The sequence below is a fragment of the Mustela putorius genome, unplaced genomic scaffold (genome assembly GCF_011764305.1).
Source record: "Mustela putorius furo isolate JIRA1106 unplaced genomic scaffold, ASM1176430v1.1 tig00000174_pilon_pilon_pilon, whole genome shotgun sequence".
NCBI classification, from domain to species: Eukaryota; Metazoa; Chordata; class Mammalia; order Carnivora; family Mustelidae; genus Mustela; species Mustela putorius.
Genome location: NW_025421304.1, coordinates 40838580 through 40854947, shown reverse-complemented (window position 1 = coordinate 40854947; position 16368 = coordinate 40838580). Strand labels below are relative to the sequence as shown.

Here is a 16368-nt window from a genome sequence, read left to right as displayed (position 1 = left end):
CTTCATCCCTGCTGTCACTGGGGAGCTCCAACCTGCAGGCCCCTGGCGGGTGAGCCCCGGGCCTGCACACACCAGGGTCCCGCACTCCACGCAGGCGCCAATGATCAACTGCCGCCCGTCGTCCACCAGCAAGCTGTGGCCGGCTCGGAGGGTGTAGAGAAACAAGGGCAGCCGGGCCACCCGCACAGCCTTGAGCCCGAGACACCGCTTTTTCTCCTGCTGGCAAAAGAAGCACACGAACGTGTCCACTTGGTACTGCCGTGACCAGGGGCTGACGGTGTGGTGGGCGCTGCGGGCCTCGTGCTGCAGCCACTGGCCCAGGAGGTCGTGGTAGCAGAGGACGCAGGTGGCCACCAGGCCTGTGGAGTCAGCAGGCCGGGCGCGCGGGGCAGGCGGGTAAACAGCGAGGCACGGAAAGAACGGCTCCTTCTCGCCCAGGCGGCCGGAGGGGTTCACGTTGAGCTGGAACTCCCTCCCAGGGCCCAGCTCGGCCCCGCAGGTGTAGCAGATGGACGCGGGGCTGCCGCGGGCCGGAGCAGGTGGTTCGGAGACAGCAGGGTCTGAGGCTGAGAAAGCCTGGTGGTACCTGCCCAGGAAACCCTGCACAGAAGTGATAAGCTCCTCGTTCTGGCAGGCCCGGTACAGGGCCCAGACGTCCTCCAGGACACTGAAGCACTTGGGGCAGCTTCGGACCTCGCAGCGCTTGTTGGGGCCCCGGGCATTGGGCGGACAGGGCAGGAGGCTGAGGAAGGGGAAATGCATGGAGCCCCTGGCACTGCCATTGAGGAGCCGGGAGGCCACTGCCCGGGCATCCTGGGTACAGTCTTCCCCGCAGAGGTAGCAGGCCTCCGGCAGGGTCCCAGCTGGCGGGCCATCTTCCCTGGGGAGCCTCCTGCCCTTGGAGGCCATGCCGGGGGCATGGCTGTTCAGGGGCACCACGTAGAGCCGCTGCAGGACAGGCACGCTGGCCAGCTCAAAGCTCTGCCACTGCTGCATGAGCGAGGAGAAGCAGCAGGGGCACACCAGGGTGCTGCCCCCCTCGCTGATGGGCTGTGCCCCTGGAGGGGGGCTGTGCAGCCACAAGAAAGGGAAGAAGGGCGCCTGGGCCAGCTTTTCCTGCTTCTGCACGTGGATCTGGTGCTGCGAGGCTGGCGCCAGTGCCGACCCACAAATGTAGCAGCAAAGGCCCTCTGGTGGCGCAGCCCTGCTCTCCAGGGAAGCCCAGGGGACACGGCCTGCGCTCTCCTTCTCCGGCAGGCCAGGCGGAGGCTGCTCCTTGCGGTCCTCTTCCTCGCTGGTGATGTTGATGTCACTGTCCTCGGACATGCAATAGCTCCCGCGGGTCTCCCCCCGCGGCCTGCTCTCGGGGGTCTTAGCGGCCCTGCCCGAAGGGACTCCCTTCATGCCGTCCGCGGGGGCCACCTGGACTGGAGGGCCTTGCCAAGGATCCTGAATGCCCCTCAGGACGCTGGCCCGGGCCTCGGGCGCCCAGTGCCTCCCGGCGGCCTTCCGCCTGCGCCTCCCGCCGGTCTTGGGCTCGCCGTCCCCGCGCTGCTTCGAGGGGGCCCCCCCCTCCTCCTCCTCCACGTCGCCCTGTCCCGGAGGGGGTCCCGGCGTCGGCCTCCACTCCTGGCAGCGGCCCCCGCGAGGCCCGGGCCCCGGGCGGGGGCTGGCGGCGTCGCGCACGGCCGGCTCGGTCTCGGAGAGGGGGTCGGTGTCCGACAGCTCCGACAGCTCGGAGTCCCGCGTCTCGTCGCCCGCCGCGCCGCCCAGCGCGTAGGCGACGTTCCACTCCCGGGGGGCCCCGGCAGCCCCGCGGCGCCCGCCCGCGCCCGCGTCGCACTGGTGCGGCCGCTTGAGCCAGTACATGCGCTTGTCCACCGGCGTGCGGGCGCGCTCGAACGCGGCCCACTGCTCGCCCAGGAAGCAGCGGCACACGGCGCACACCAGCACGCAGCCGTCGGCCGGGCACAGCTCGCGCGCGCCGGGCGCCGGCTCCTGCTGCTGCAGGAACGGGAAGAAGGGCTGCGCCGCGGCCCCCGCGCCCGCCGCCGCCGCCGGCTGCTTCACCTGCAGCTTCAGCTCCTTGCCGCGTCGGATGCCGCCGCCGCAGATGAAGCAGGAGAGCGGCGCGCCGCCCCCGCCGCCCCCGCCGCCCCCGCCGCCCCCGCCGCCGCCGCCGCCGCCCGCCGCCGCCCGCTCGCCCACGGCTGCCATGAGCCGCTGCTTGCGGGAGAGCGGCGCCGGCCGCCCGCTCATGGCCGCGCCGCGTCCGCCCGGCCCCGCGCCCCGGGCCCCCCGGGCCGCCCTCAGCGCCCGCCGCCGCCGCCGCCGCGCCCAACTTGGGGCATGAGCGCGCCGCGAAGTTTGGCGGCGGGCGGCCGGCGCGGGCGCGGGCGCACGGCCGCTCGCAGGGGCGCCCCCCGGGCCTGCCGAGCCCCCGGCGGCGCCGCGGCGAGCGCGCCCGGAACGCAGCGGCGGCGGCGGCGGCGGCGGCGGCGGCGGGCCCCGGGCGGCTGGAGCGGCGGCCGCATGTGCGAGCTCCGGCGCCTGCCAAAGCGTGGGGTCATTTAATTGGGGAGGAGGGGGGCGGGGCGGCGGGCGGCGCGGAGGGAGGCGGGGGAGGGGGCGGAGGGCGGGCGCGCGGCGGGCGGGGAATCCCTCCCTCGCGCTCCCGCCCGGCGCCCGGCGCCCCGCCCCCTCGGCCCTCCCTCCCCCGCGGCCCCAACTGCGCACAATGGCTCGCCGGCTCCTATCTATTTTGTGTCCGGCCGGGAGCCGCGCGCCGTGATTCATGGCCCCAATTAGGGGCTCTCTCCAGCGCGCCCGGCTCGGGCCGTCTGAAGGGTCTCCTCGGGGACCCGCGGAGACCCATCAGCCGCAGGAGCTGCTCTTTAAGTAAAGGGCAAGCAGGACGCGGCCGGCGCCCGAGAGAGAGAGAGAGAGAGAGAGAGAGAGAGAGAGACCGAGGAGCCCCAGAGGGACCCTCGGGAGGGGCAGCGCCCCGCCGATTCGACCCCGGGCTCCCCGACCCCCTCCTCCTTTGAAAGGAGGGACCACGTGAGGGTCATTTACGGCCCTGAGCAGCCCCGGGTTGAGGCACCTTTCAGGGCCCAGTGTGCTAATTTTGGAGACAGACGGGAGAGGAGATGTCTCCTGCCTCCTGGAACACATTAGTGAAGGCACCATCAGGAGGACAGGGGTCCCCAACCTGCCACGCCTTCCCCACCGCTGGCCAGCTGCCAACGCGCCCTCACCAGCAGCACAGGAAGGGTCCCGTGTGTCTCTGGGCTGTGTGTTCCGGAGCAAGTGACTCGACAACTCTGGGCCCTTTCCTCCTCTTAATAAACAGGAGCTCTGGCAGGAGATGAACTGTGCCAGGCGCTAGTCTAAGCACTTTATGTACATCAGCTCGGTTCCTGCTCCCAGTGACTCTGGGTTGAGTGCTGTCATCAGACCATTTTACAGATGAGAAAGAAGACCCACTGAGAATGTGTTCACGAGGGTCATGAGGGTCAACTTACTTTTCAGGCACAGTGGGCTGGGATTCAGCTCCAGGCACCCAGACAGTGGACTCCAAAAGACCCTGCCCTCAAGCCCCTGACTAGGCAGATATCCGGTCCATGTCACCCATCTGCTGATGGAAACTGTCCATGGCAGGGGACATGGCCAGGACCCCTCAGTCCTCCCCCCTGCTCTGGCTCAGGCTGGGAGGCCTTGTGCAAATTCGGGCCTTCCTGAGCCTCCATTTCCCATCTGTGAAAGGACACCTCTTCCAGCTTCGAAAGTCTATGAGTCTCTGACTCCTAAGAAGTTGACAGCTAGCTACCCCCAGCCTGTCAGCTGGAACCCAGAGTGAGCCTGGAGACAAAGGTGCCAGGTGGGCCCCTCTGCCCTCTGGGGCACTGACATGTAAATAGTACTCAGCTTCCCCTGGGCACAGAGGAGGGCCATGCATTATTAATAAATGCAACAAGAGGAAAGGACCACCTCTTGGGAACCTTTGGTGCATAATCTGGGCGTCACAGTCTAGGACTTAAAAAAAGTCACCATCATCATTACCACTACCACCAGGAATTCAGTACTGCAGGTTCTTATCCAGGCCCAGGAAAAAAGCTAGGTCAGCAAAACTGTCCGGGAGGAATGCTGGGGGGGGGGGCGGGTTATTGTGGCTCCCCTGCTTCTGGCATTTTTCGTATCTGGTGGCAGGAGGGGCCTGATCAGGCAACTTAAAGGGCTGGGGTCCTGTTCATGGTGCCCTAGCATAATCCTCAAACCCCACACAGAACAATGCTGGCTTAAGAAATGCAGGTTCCTGGGGGGTAGGGGGGTTCCTCTTGAACCCCTGGAGGCCTGGCATGTGCTTCCTCCCACCTCTAATGTGGGCTTTCTTTGCAAACGGACTCCAGTCCCTCTCTAGGGTCTTGGCTACAGCGCCCTCCCAGAAAGGCTTCTCTGACTTCTCTGCCTCAGGTAGGTCCCCCCTGCCATTCTGTCTCAGCTCGTTGGCTTAGGAATTTGCTGTTGATTTTATTTGTTTTTCTTCAGCTGTTCCTTGTCTGGCTGACCAGAAGCCTGGGGACTCCTGCCCCCAACAAGAACCAGGTCTGTCTTGCTCACTGTGGATATCCAGAGCCCATCTCAGGGCCTGGGTCCTGTGCACTTGGGGCCCCATCTTACCCCATCCCTGTCTATCTGTGGAAGTCTTGGGCAAACCTCTTAGCTCCTCAGGCCTCAGTTTCCTGCTCTGCCCAATGGGGTGGTGATCCTCACCAGATTTTTCTGTGTCACCTGAGGCCCTGGGTAGAGAGGCCTGGCACATCGTAGGTGACAGTGTGTATTTCTGACTCTACCTGGTGGTTGATGAGGTTCTGCTCCTGCCTGTTTGTACTTCAATGTGGGGGTGGGGGGCATTGTGTGACAGAGGAGGGCCCCAGGGTCAGTGGGACAAGATGAGGGAGGTGGGATTTTCTAGACTAAGCTGATCTTGGAGCAGAGCTTCCTGAGCATGTGCTGTGGGTGTGGATGTGTGGATGTGCCCGTGTGGGTGTGTGCATATGTTTATGTTCGTGTGGGCATGTGTGTCTGCACCTGTTAGCAGGTGTATCTGTGTCCTGATGTGTACATGCGTGCGTGCATACAGGAGCACATGGATGTGTGTGTTCATGAGCTCGCCTGTGTGTGTGTGTGTGTGTGTGTTTGCATGTGTGTATAAAGTGGACCCAGGGTGGGAGAAGAGAAGCATCCACCTGGATGTTTTTGTTTCCCTCCACGACCAGGGCTCCAGAAAGTCCCCCCGCACACATCTCAGGAACCAGGCAGCAAGGGATCACTGCTAAGAGCAGGAAGAAGGCAGGGGATGCTGGTTGTCCTCTGTGGGTGGGCCCACGGGGCTGGGGCTCTTGGCATTGTAAACGTGTGACAGTTAGGAGCTGCGTGGTCCCGGTCTGTCCTTCACCTCTCTGAGCCTCGGTCTCCCCACCTACAAAGCAGGGATAACGCAACGACCCATCCCAGAGGGCTAGGAGGAGGGTGAGCTGAGACGGTCTCCAAGAGCTGCACGCTCTGGACCCAGAAATAACAGGAGCGTTTGCGTACATTGGTTGAATGTTAATTACACGCAAGGACCTGTGCCTTACAGATGGCAACGGACCCGGTTTCTGCCACAAGCCTGCGAGGGAGGTTCTCATATACCCCCAGCCTGCAACGGAGGAGGCAGAGGCACGGGGCGGGGGCGTAAATAAAGGCCCCAGGTGGTGCAGCTAGGTGAATCTGAGCCGGAACTGGGGCAGTGTGTCCTGTGATACCCTCCCTGGTTGGCCCTGGGGCCTGAGATGCCCATGCGTTAGGGCAGGGATGGCCTCCAGTGCCTCCACTTCCTGCCTCTCACATGTGCTCTGAGCCCCTGCGGGGGTCCTGGGGGACAGAGAACAGACGGTGCACACTCCAGACGGTGAGGTTGGATTGTATTAACTTCACTTGGGAAGTGCGCCCCCCCCATACCTCCCAGAGCTGGCTCCCCATGTCCCTTTGAGAGCAGGGCCCCCCTTGCTGCTGGAGAGAGGGTACTAGTTTCCCCTCAGGGCCCCTGCCTGCTCACCCCATCTTCCTTCCTCAGATTGGGAGTGGGGGGCCTCCCAAGGAGCAACAGGTGCTCAGGGGCAGACCCGGCGCTGAGGGCGAATGGACGGATGGAGAGAAAGTGCCCCACCTCCATTCTGCAGGAGACCAGAAGGCCCGTCAGCCTGGAACATCTGGGCACATCTCAGATTCGCGGCTTCCTGTGGGGCTGCCTTGGCCCAGAAACCGCAGGAATCTGCCCTTACCCTGCTACGGAGGCTGGTTTCCAGGCTCCGAGCACTTATCACACGTTATTTTGTGCATCTGCCCCTGGGCCTGCCTCTCCCCTTGGGACAGAGCCTGACTGGCGTCCCCTGTGCTGTCCCACGGTGTCACAAGGCCAGGGACATGGATGGGGCTCAGTCTGTGTTTGAACTTGGGATGCCAACACCGTACCAGGCCTTCCAAGTTCCACAACTGCCCAGCTACTCCGGCCGGCTTCCAGTCTCCCGCTCCCCGCCGACGGCCGGCGATGGAGGCCAAGTCCATCCTGGTGCCCCCAGCCTCCTCCCTTCCCAGCGGGTCTTTGCTCTGTCCCTCCTCCCTCGAAACGGCACGTGGGTTGGAGCGTCCCTTCCAGGAGGGTTCCCTCTGCAGGCTGGTCTGTCCTTCCCCTTGCAGAGGCTGGGTGTGCTGTGTATTTGGCCTCTGGCTCACTGAGGACCAGGAAAACAAAATTTATCATCTGACTGCCCTATTTTTTTTTTCTTACTTTCTTTCCTTTTTTTTTTTTCCCCCCTAAGAATGAAGCAAGCACTTCTCTGCCATCCTCAGAAAGAGCTTTAACCATGGCAGGCCACCGGCAAAAATATGTCCTCCTTCTCAGAGGGAAGGAGTGCAATCGTTAACAATTAAAAAAAAAAAACAAAAAAATCCCTAACACTTGGGATTTATGGGGGCCTCGGGCTTATGAGCTGTTTCACACCCGTTAGCCTGCACGACAGAGCAGTCCAGGGGGGCAAAGCAGGAATCATCGGCTCCATTTGAGAGACAGGGAAACCGAGGCACAGCTCCCGAGACTGGGAAAAGCTCCCGGCTGCCAAGGTTGCTGAAATTTCCTTGCATTTTCTTGCTGTGAACCAGGCTAATCTGTTCAGTGTAAATATGAAAAATGAATAGCGTGTTGGCTGACCTTATCTTAGCACCCCTTCTTTTTTTAATATAGGAGCTTCAGAGAGTGGACACGGGAGGAGGGCACACCTTCCATCTTGGGGGTCCTGAGACCCTGATGCAGAAGCATTCTGTGAGCGGCAAAGGGCTTCGTTAAAAACGAAACAGTGCTTGCATCACACATTTAAGGATCAGACAGCGGGGTACAGGTCCTAAGAGCAGGGTCAGGTGCCCCTCAGCCTGGCTCCCAGGAACCTGGGAAAAGACTCCAGAAGCGAACAGCCCAGCCTCCCCTCGGGTGACGCCATTCCCCCCGACCTCCCCTGCCTGGAGACCCGAGGCTACTGCCAGCAACTTCAGGGGCCTCGTAAAACCCCTTTGATGAACGATCGCCAGGGCGGACCTGCCACTGGGGATGAGGGGACAAACACTCCACATAAATCTTGAGTGAACTCAAAGGCTCCCAGGCTGCTGGTTTCTCGACAGAGCCTGATCTGCGGCATGGAATCACAGCAATCATTTACGTGGTGAGCCGCCAGGCTTCCGAGCCAGGGAGGTTTCCTGAGAAGGCAGGGCAGTGGGGGGGGGGGGGGGAGGAGGTGGGAGCGGGAGGTTGGAAACCAAGGTAGATAGTAGCTGCCTTAATGGTGCCTGGCATGCAGCAGGCGCTCAATAGATGACCCAGCTCGCGTCCTCTGGCACGCAGTGGTAGGAAGCTAGGGTTGGCTGGAGGCTGACGAGGTGCCAGGTGCTCTGTGCTGAGCTGACGGCATGCTCGAGTTTAGATTTCGTGACTGCCTAGAAAACAGGCGCCACTGTTACCCAATTTTGCGGACACTCAGGAACGGGGACTGCACGTCCCCCAGGTCACACGGAGCTGGGAGTGGCAAAGCTGGATTCAAAATCAGGCCGTCTGTCCTGAGAGTCCCGCTCTAATCCAGCCTGCTGTGTGCTCAGCGCCTGGCCCGTCCGCCAGCCTCCCCCAGCCTCTACAATAAAGGCACCCTTGTCCCTCACGGGGTCCTGCCAGGGAGGCTACTGGCCAGGGCTTGCTGGACGCCTTCGAGTCCTGCCTATGGCTCTGCCAGTGGCCCCACCCCAGCCCCAGCTCCCTCAGCCTCAGGCCCTGGAACACTCAGGGGGCTGCGGCAGGTCCCCGGCGCTGGCTAACAGGGGGCGGGGGCTGGCAGCCAGCAGCAACGGATTCTTTCCTGCTGTTCCTCTGGGTCATAGAAGGATAGTCCAAGCCTGCGTGCCAGCCCACCAGCCGGCCTGCCCTGGTCTTTCACTTCTGCAGTTGCTTGCTGCCGGACTCATGACGGGGACCAAAAAATGGGGGCCGAAACGTGTGTCTAGGACTAAACTGGGGTGTTGTTTTTCAGAACCTCTCCTTGGAGGGTGATCCCCATGCTGGAAAGTGGGCCTCCCCATGGGGGGACAGTCTGCGGGACTTTTACAAATTGAGCACATCAGAAATAAGCATGTCCAGCCTCCCAGAAGCCTCCCTTCTGGGGTCCCTTCCAGGCACTGCCTCCCACCAATGGTAATGCCTAATAGCCAGAGCTCTGGGCTTCCCAGCTTTGAAGACCAGACTGGTAGTTTATTTTTCAGCAACTCTGTCGAGAGGTCATTTATGTGCCACATCATCGCCCGATTCGTGGTGGACATTCAGGGGCAGCTGTACATCTCCACCCCTAAAAGAAACTCTGGACCCTTTATCTGTCACCGCCCACCCCCTGCCCCCAGCCCCCAGCCCCCGACAACCCCTTGTCTATTAGGTCTCTGGGGATTGGCCGGTTCTGAGCGTTCTGTGGAAATGGACTGAGAGACTATGGGCCCTTTGTGCCTGGTTTCTTTCCCTTGGCCTCAGGTTTTCAGGGTTCACCCAGGTGGTGGCGTGTGTCAGTACACGCTGTCTTTGTACTTTATATAAATAGAAGTATGTCATATGTCTTCTTTGAGTCTGGCTTTTGGTTCTATATTATGTCTGTAAAGTTCTTCCGTGCTTCTCCCCCATAGGAATACTCCATTCTTCTTCTTCTTTTTTTTTTTTTTTTTTTTGCTATATAGTATACCGCCAGTGACTATGCTATAACTTATTCATCCCGTCCACTGTTGATGAGTTTGGGGTAGGCCATATTTCAGGCTGACACGAACGGCATTTCTCTGAACATTCTAGTCCACGTCTTTTGTTAGAAACACATAATGAGTTTCTGTTGGGCAAATATGAGGAGTGGAATTGCTGGTCCCAGGGTAGGCGTAGGGTTGACGTCCCTATGTAGTGAGATGTCAGAAACCACATTTGTGGGGGCTTGTGGAATACCCAGGACTCGCTGGTTCCCGACCCCTGCTCTCGGCTGCCAGCTCTCCAGCCTGGCCCTGGGTGCCGTCTCCCTGCAGGGCCTGCCTCCCTGCCCAGCAGTTCCCATGAAGCCCACAGGAGCCGCAGAGGAAAAGAGCCCAGTGGTGGGTGTTTTCCTTGGGTTGTGCGAGCACGCGTGGTTTCTCTGCGCCGGGTCTGAAACTGTATTCCTTTCACGGGCCAGAAATACTTAGGCATGGCTTGCTCTAAAAGGGGAAACACATTTTAAAATTCCAATCTGCCCAGGTCTTAGAATGATTTAGAACATTCCAGCTGTCGAAAGGACGGCGCTCACCAGGAACAGTGACTTACAGTCCCCGGTTCCTACTTTGAGTTCTGACTCCACTCCCTCCTGGATTCAAAGCATATTTCTGGGGGGTGTGGGGGCCGGGTCCAACACTGTGAGGGGTCCAAGCCTACAGACTGTGGGACGGTACACGCAGGACCCGCAGGCACTTGGGGTGAGGAGCTCTCAGATCCTAAACCAGCCACCCTCCGTTCCAAATCTGTGGCCGTAATCCCATTAAATCCTTTCAATGGACTCCATGAGGTAGGGACACAAGTGCCATTTCCACTTCGTAGATGAGGAGCGTAGTGCACAGAGAGGCTAAGCAACTTACCCAAGATCACACAGCTCCCAAATTCGAAGCCAGGCTGGCTGGCTCCAGAGCCCGCCCTCTCAAGCATGGCGTGACATTGCCAGGGGATTTCAACATCTGGATGGAAAGCGCGGCCCTGCCACATACTTTCCATGTGGCCCGGGGTAGGTGGCTGAACTCCCGAGCCGCATTTCCTGAGCACATCTGCATGTAGGGAATAACCGAGCCTGCCTCCCTGCATTGCCATGGAGCAATGCGGACCCCACTGATGACAAGAGTGCCCTCCGCCCCGTGGTAGCCATTACACCAGCGTCTGTGCCTCCCCCGCACTCCCTGAAATGGCTTCCGCCTTGAAGAAGTGGATGCCTTCTAAAGTGCGTTTTTGGAAAGTTGAGACTTTGGACCTTCTCCAGCCCATCCCTTTTACTTAACAGGTGGAGGGGCCAAGGCCCCAGGGAAGCCCCAGCTCAGCTAGTCCCAGGTCCTGGGCATGCACAGTTGTGAGGGCAACTCCCCGCCGATGGTGCTCCTGCTCCCTCGGGAGATGGGGGCTCCTGGCTTTGGGGCCCAGGTGCCCTCGTCCTGTCATTCAAGTACGCCTTCCTGACTGTGTGTCTTCTACAGGACCCCGAGGCTTGGCTTCCAGGGTGACCAGCTCTGCCGTTAGAGAGAAGCAGACAGAGCTGGTCTCTGGGTGCTCTCCCGGGGCTCCGGGCTCGCCCCCAAGGGCCGTGGGGTGGAGCCGGCGAGAGACTGGGAGTCAGGCCGGGGTGTCCCACTGCAACTCCAGCTAGGCGCCCTGAGGCGCCTTCCAGAAAGACTATCTCCCGGCAGGGCCCCCCCGCGACCCTACACGACCATTAATATTTATCAGAGCTGAAAGCCGATCCCCTGGAGAAGGGAGAGCAGCCGTAAACAGGTGCCGTGGTGGCTGGCAACCCAGCCAGGGCTGTGGGCAGCTGGGGGGTGCTTCATGGAGGGTGAGGGGGCGGACGAGGCCGGCTGAGCAGGAGGCCCTTTCCGGGGGCCAAGATCTCAAAGGACGGCAGGCGCATGATCAAGGAAGCGGACACATCATTCTAGGAACCTGGAGCTTTCCTGCTGCCGTGGGTGTGTGAGGCCGGAGGGTGGGGGCGGGTCTGAGGGCCCGTGGTTTGGGGCGCAAGCCATGGCAGGGGCTTGGGTGCGGGCCCGTGGTTTGGGGCGCAAGCCATGGCAGGGGCCTGGGTGCGGCAGGGCGGCAGGGGCCTCCTGCTGCTTCCTCCCTGGGACGCCGCCCAGCTGCTCTCCACGCAGGAGCTCACGTGGTCTTTTCAAAAGTGCGAATCTGGTTGCGGCCTCCCTCCTATTTGAAATCCTCCTCGAGTTTTGTAACTCTCAGGGGGAAAAGATCAAACCCCACTGTTGGCGGGGAACTGCCCACATCTGTGGGAGCCCTCAGAACTCCGCTTGGTCTGTTGAGCCCTCCAGGTGCTTTGGCCTAAGAGGCACCAGGCACTGTGTTTGCTTCCCAGGGCCTTTGCACGTGCTTCTCAACAGCCTGGAACTTGCCTCCCTCCCCGCTGTGCCCATGAATTTCTGCCTGTGCCAGCCATAAGCTATTCCTCCCCCTTCCACTCTGTAGGCAGGCCCTACACACTCCATGTCCCAGCCTCCCTTGCATTGTGACCACCCCTAAGTTCAGCCACTAGAAGACTGAAGGGAGTCGGAAGGGCAGGCAGAGGGAGAAGCCGGGGTATTTCTTCCTTTCTCCTCTTCTCTTCTCTCTCCCCTGTCTCTCCTTTCTGCTTCAGGCCATGTCTGTTGGCCCAGAAAGGGCCCTGACTCCTTCACGGCCGCAGCAACAGCTCTAGTAACACTCTTCTTGATCCCTCTGGCCTGGGGTGGGGCGGGGGGGTTGGTGACAGTAGCTTTACACAGTTCTGGGAACTGTGTTATCACTCCTGTAACCAGGTCCCTTTATTTAATTCCCTCTCTTGAGCCACCCGAGGCAGAGTTCCTCGTTGGCACATGGTTCATCTTTGGGCTCCTAAGGGAGGGTCCAGACCTCACTGGTGCCCTTGCTGGTCCCCAGGCCTGGCTCAGGAACCTCAGGGATATGCTGGGTGATTTCTTTTCCTTCTGGGCACTTAACTGCTGTTTGCAATTATGAATTTGTGAGCGTGGTTATTTGAGTAACATCTGTGTCCCCCCCAAATTTGCAAGGTCCATGAAGGTAAGGGCCAGACAGACATCTGTCTGTGTTCAACACTGTGTCCCAGCTCGAGAGCCTAGCCTAACGTCCGGCACTCAGGGGCCACTCAGTAAGCATCCGCTGAAGAATGGATAAACAGGAGAGATGTGAGCCACTCATTCCAGTCCCAATTACCTATTCTAGGTAGATCTTTCTTCCCTCCTTTCTCAGAAGGTTCTAGATAGATTGCTTGGAGAAACTCATCATTCATTCAACTGCAATTTACTGAGCCCCTACTGGGTGTCAGGATGAATGAACGGATGGGTGCGTGGGTGGATGGACGGATGGAAGGAAGGAAGGAGAGAGGAGGCATGATGGATGGGTGAGTGGAGGGCTGGCTGGCGGACGGGGGGCTAGACGAACGGAGAGGAAGAACGGGCAGTGGACGGATGAGAGGGCAGAGGAGGGGTGATGGAGAGACGAGTTGGTGGTGGAGATAGGCGGCTGCATTAAGATAAAAGACAGCTATTATTTTGAGGAGAAGCACAGGGAGGAGGCAGGACAGTGCTCACATGGGCACTTGGCTCTGGGTCCCTGAGACACGCAAGAAGGTCAGGCTCTGAGAAGGGAGCGGGTAGGGCAGGTAGTTTGTGAACCGAGCTGCCGTTCCCTGCGTTAACCAAAATTAACCGCTTGGGTTTGGAGAGCCCATTCCGGGCCCGTGGCTTGGAGGCCAACAGGGTGTGACCGGTTGTCCCCGGGCTGTTCCAGAGACGCAGGGCTCCCGAACTGGCAGAGCTGACCCTCTGGCAGCAGGGTGCAGAGGCAAAACCTGAGACAAAACGGAGACCCTGGAACTCCAAAGCCCATGTTACAATCGTCTAAATAATGGGATTTGGGCAGCGTTTCCTTCAACCCCAAGTCTCCAGGGCCCGGGCCGGGCGGTTGCAAACTCAGTGGGCCCCAGAACTGCCAAGAGCCCACTTGGCAAGCTGACGCCTGGGTCTGGAGCAGGAGCAGGACCTGGAGATCTGTACTGTTCTTACAAAGATCCAGGGGACACGGACCACAGTTTGAAAAACACTGATCTTGATGGTGTCTCAAGTCATATCAGGGAAGAGCAGGGAGGGGTGCAGGCAGCAGTAGGCTCTTGAACTCAGCAGCCAAGGATCTGGGGTCCATCCGGGCCCCCTGAGTCTCCAAGTTTCCACCTGTGAACGGGATGCAAGGCCCACCCCCACACCCCCAGTGTTGGCGTTGAGTACGAAATAGGAAAGACCAACAGAGATTGCACAACCAGCAAACGTAAGCTCCTGAGGCATCCACTCCTTTAAAATCTAGCACAACCCCGCGACACCAGAGGAGTTCCGGAATTCAGAATTCTGAGACTCTGAGAAACATTGAGGACGTTCTGGGCACAGTACTACCGTACCCCTCCGTGGGGTCTGACGCAGCACCTCTAGCCACATTTGTTGATATTCCTACAGCAAAACAAACGAATCTTCACATTGAGGCGGGGGAATGGAGGCTATAAGTAGCCTCATTGTGTCAGCCCAGGACAGATTTCTGGGACCACAGGAGTCGCACACAAACTTGGATTTTTGAGCTTCTGCAATTTTGGATTTTCAGATAAAGGACTGAGCTCTGCACAAGGATGCGGGCATCCCTAATGATGCTACAGAAAAGATCACACCAGCGTTGAGGGAGGACATCAGTCCTACATCGTGAAAGCAGGAGGTCAGAGAACCTTCGCTCCATGTCCGCGGACAAGAACAATGACCCTGGGTCTTGCGGCCAGGCAGGACTGCCTGTGATTTCCTCCTTTCTGTTTATTGGTGTTCCGTATTTTCAAACGTTCTGCCTGAGCACCGTGCATACATATTGCTTTGTGATTTTTTTTTATTATTAATAGGTGCTTCGAATCTGTAAATGCCCAAAGACTTGGTTTGATGACCCCTCTGGGCAGTGGGCAGTAATGGGGAGACACGGGGGGCAGATCTATGCACCTTTAAGGGCAGAACAAAGCCCTGTTGCCTTTGTCCACTCAGGTTCTTGCCTTTCCCCCAGCTCTGAGGAGGAATGGGCTCTAAGGAAACACCCGCCCCCCTCAGCCTCGGCGGGTCCCCCTCACTATGAGAGTCCTGGGCCTGGAATCCCCACCGCGATCAGGGCCACACTGGCTGGCAGAGGAGGCGGGAGGCAGAGTCAAAGGCGGGCGGGGGGAAGCGGGCAGCGGGCAGCGGGGTGGCTGGGTGGGAGCTGCTGATCCGCGAGTCCCCCTTCAACAGGTGGCCTGCCATCTGCTCCGGCTCCCCACCCAAGCCACGTGTCCAGCCCTCTTGAGTTTAACTTTGGCTGTGCACGCGGCCTGAGTTCATACAGCCAGAAAAAGAACTCGCTGAGAGCGGGCCGGGCCGAGGACAGATCGCGGGTCGCTTGTCCCCTAGGAGTGAGGCTAAAAATGACCAGGGACCTTGGAAAGTCCCCATGCTCCGGCCTTGATCTGCGGTTCTTTCTGCTGCGTTCCTGGAGTTTGGCCTAAAAGCTTTTCCGAGCTGGGAGCACCCACCCTTTTACCTGATGGATTTTGAAAGGCCGGCCCAGAGAGGTGAAGGGGCCTGCGTGGGGTCACACAGCTTAACATGCACTGACTCAGGCCCGAATTCCCTGTTTATCACCGGGCTCTCTGCCAGCTGCAGATACAAGGCCTTAGGGAGCCTGTACATCCAGGGAGGAGACGCCATATAGACACCGAAATCCAATAGTGCGAGAGCTTCTTAACCCTGTTGCTGCCCGCCTCAGAAAAGGACGCTCTCTGCGCCCCCGTGTCATCTGTCCAAGTCTCTGCGCCCCGTGTCATCTGTCCAAGCCTCTTGGAGCTGCGGTGTCAAAGGTCACAGCACAACATGCTACGGGCTGATCCTTTTCTTCAGCCTCGCGTCGCATACTTTTATTTTATTCTTAGAACCACGTCATGCGGTCAATCCGGCCCTCGGCAGATGAGGGGAGGGACATGTAAGGGTTTGGCAGGCACACACGGGGCAAGCCCAGACGCGGACCCAAGTCACTAGGACCCCGGCTGCCCGTCCCTGCCATGGCTGCCCTCCTCCCTCCTCTCTGAATCTGTGTCCACTCTCAAAGGGGACATGTTGGAGCCTGTTCCTGGGGCAGAGCTCAGCTGTCACCCTCCCAGCTGCCGGGACCCGGGTGTGTGGCATCCGGTGCCAGCCGGCCCACTGCGGCCGGGAGCTACGTACAGCTTCTGAGCCATCAGGGGCCAGGAGGGGGGCTGGGCAGGGGCTGCAGTTCAAGTGTGTTCTACCCTGTGCTTCCTTCTGGCCCCTAACAGGCCCCTTCCTCCAGGCAGCCAGCCCTGCCCGACCCCTTTCTTCCTTCCGGGCCAGGGACCTCGCACACCTGCCCCCCACGCCCATACCGGCCTAAGGCGCTGGTGGAGAGGCCTTTCTGGGGATGGGGGCTCTGGGATGGGAACAGCCCACCCCGAGGGCATCTCAGGAACCCAGAATGCCCAGCCCCTCATCAGGACATGTGGGCTCTCCCAGGCATCCGTTGGAAGAACACACCGTGAAGAACCACTAAAAGCCTTCAGCACGTGCTTGTCCTGTCCCCAAAGGGCAAATGCTCCGGGCAGCACGGCCTGGGCCAGGCAGGGTGGTCACTGGGTGACAGAGGGCTGATGTTTACTGCAGACGTCAGTGGGGCCATGGCCCCGGCCTGTGGTCTCAGCCTTCCTGGGAGGTGATGGCCTTGAACCTGGAGACACGGCAGTCACTGACACAGGGGAGCCGGGCCGTGAACTCAGATTGGTCAATTCCAAAGCCACGCACACCCCACTGGGCTCTGTCTTTTTGAACAGATAGCTATTATGGGCAGGCTGGGGGCTCTGGAGTCCGGCTCGGCCAAACTTCAGGGGGCCTCTGATCTCTGGGGTCCTGCCAATGGCTTCAACACTCAAAGCTGTGGGGGGGCTCCCCAGCAACTCA

General features: G+C 59.9%; 1 protein-coding gene across 5 annotated transcripts in view; it reads right to left on the bottom strand.

The window, feature by feature from the left end:
- The window catches only part of GSE1 (Gse1 coiled-coil protein), a 387483-nt gene extending 385311 nt beyond the window's left edge, over positions 1–2172 (bottom strand). For all 5 annotated transcript variants that reach the window (XM_004753868.3, XM_004753871.3, XM_013056953.2 and 2 more), the window contains exon 1: positions 1–2172. In XM_004753868.3, the coding sequence (XP_004753925.1) occupies positions 1–1869 (1869 nt within the window). In that variant the 5' untranslated portion in view covers positions 1870–2172.
- Positions 2173–16368: the final 14196 nt, after the last annotated feature.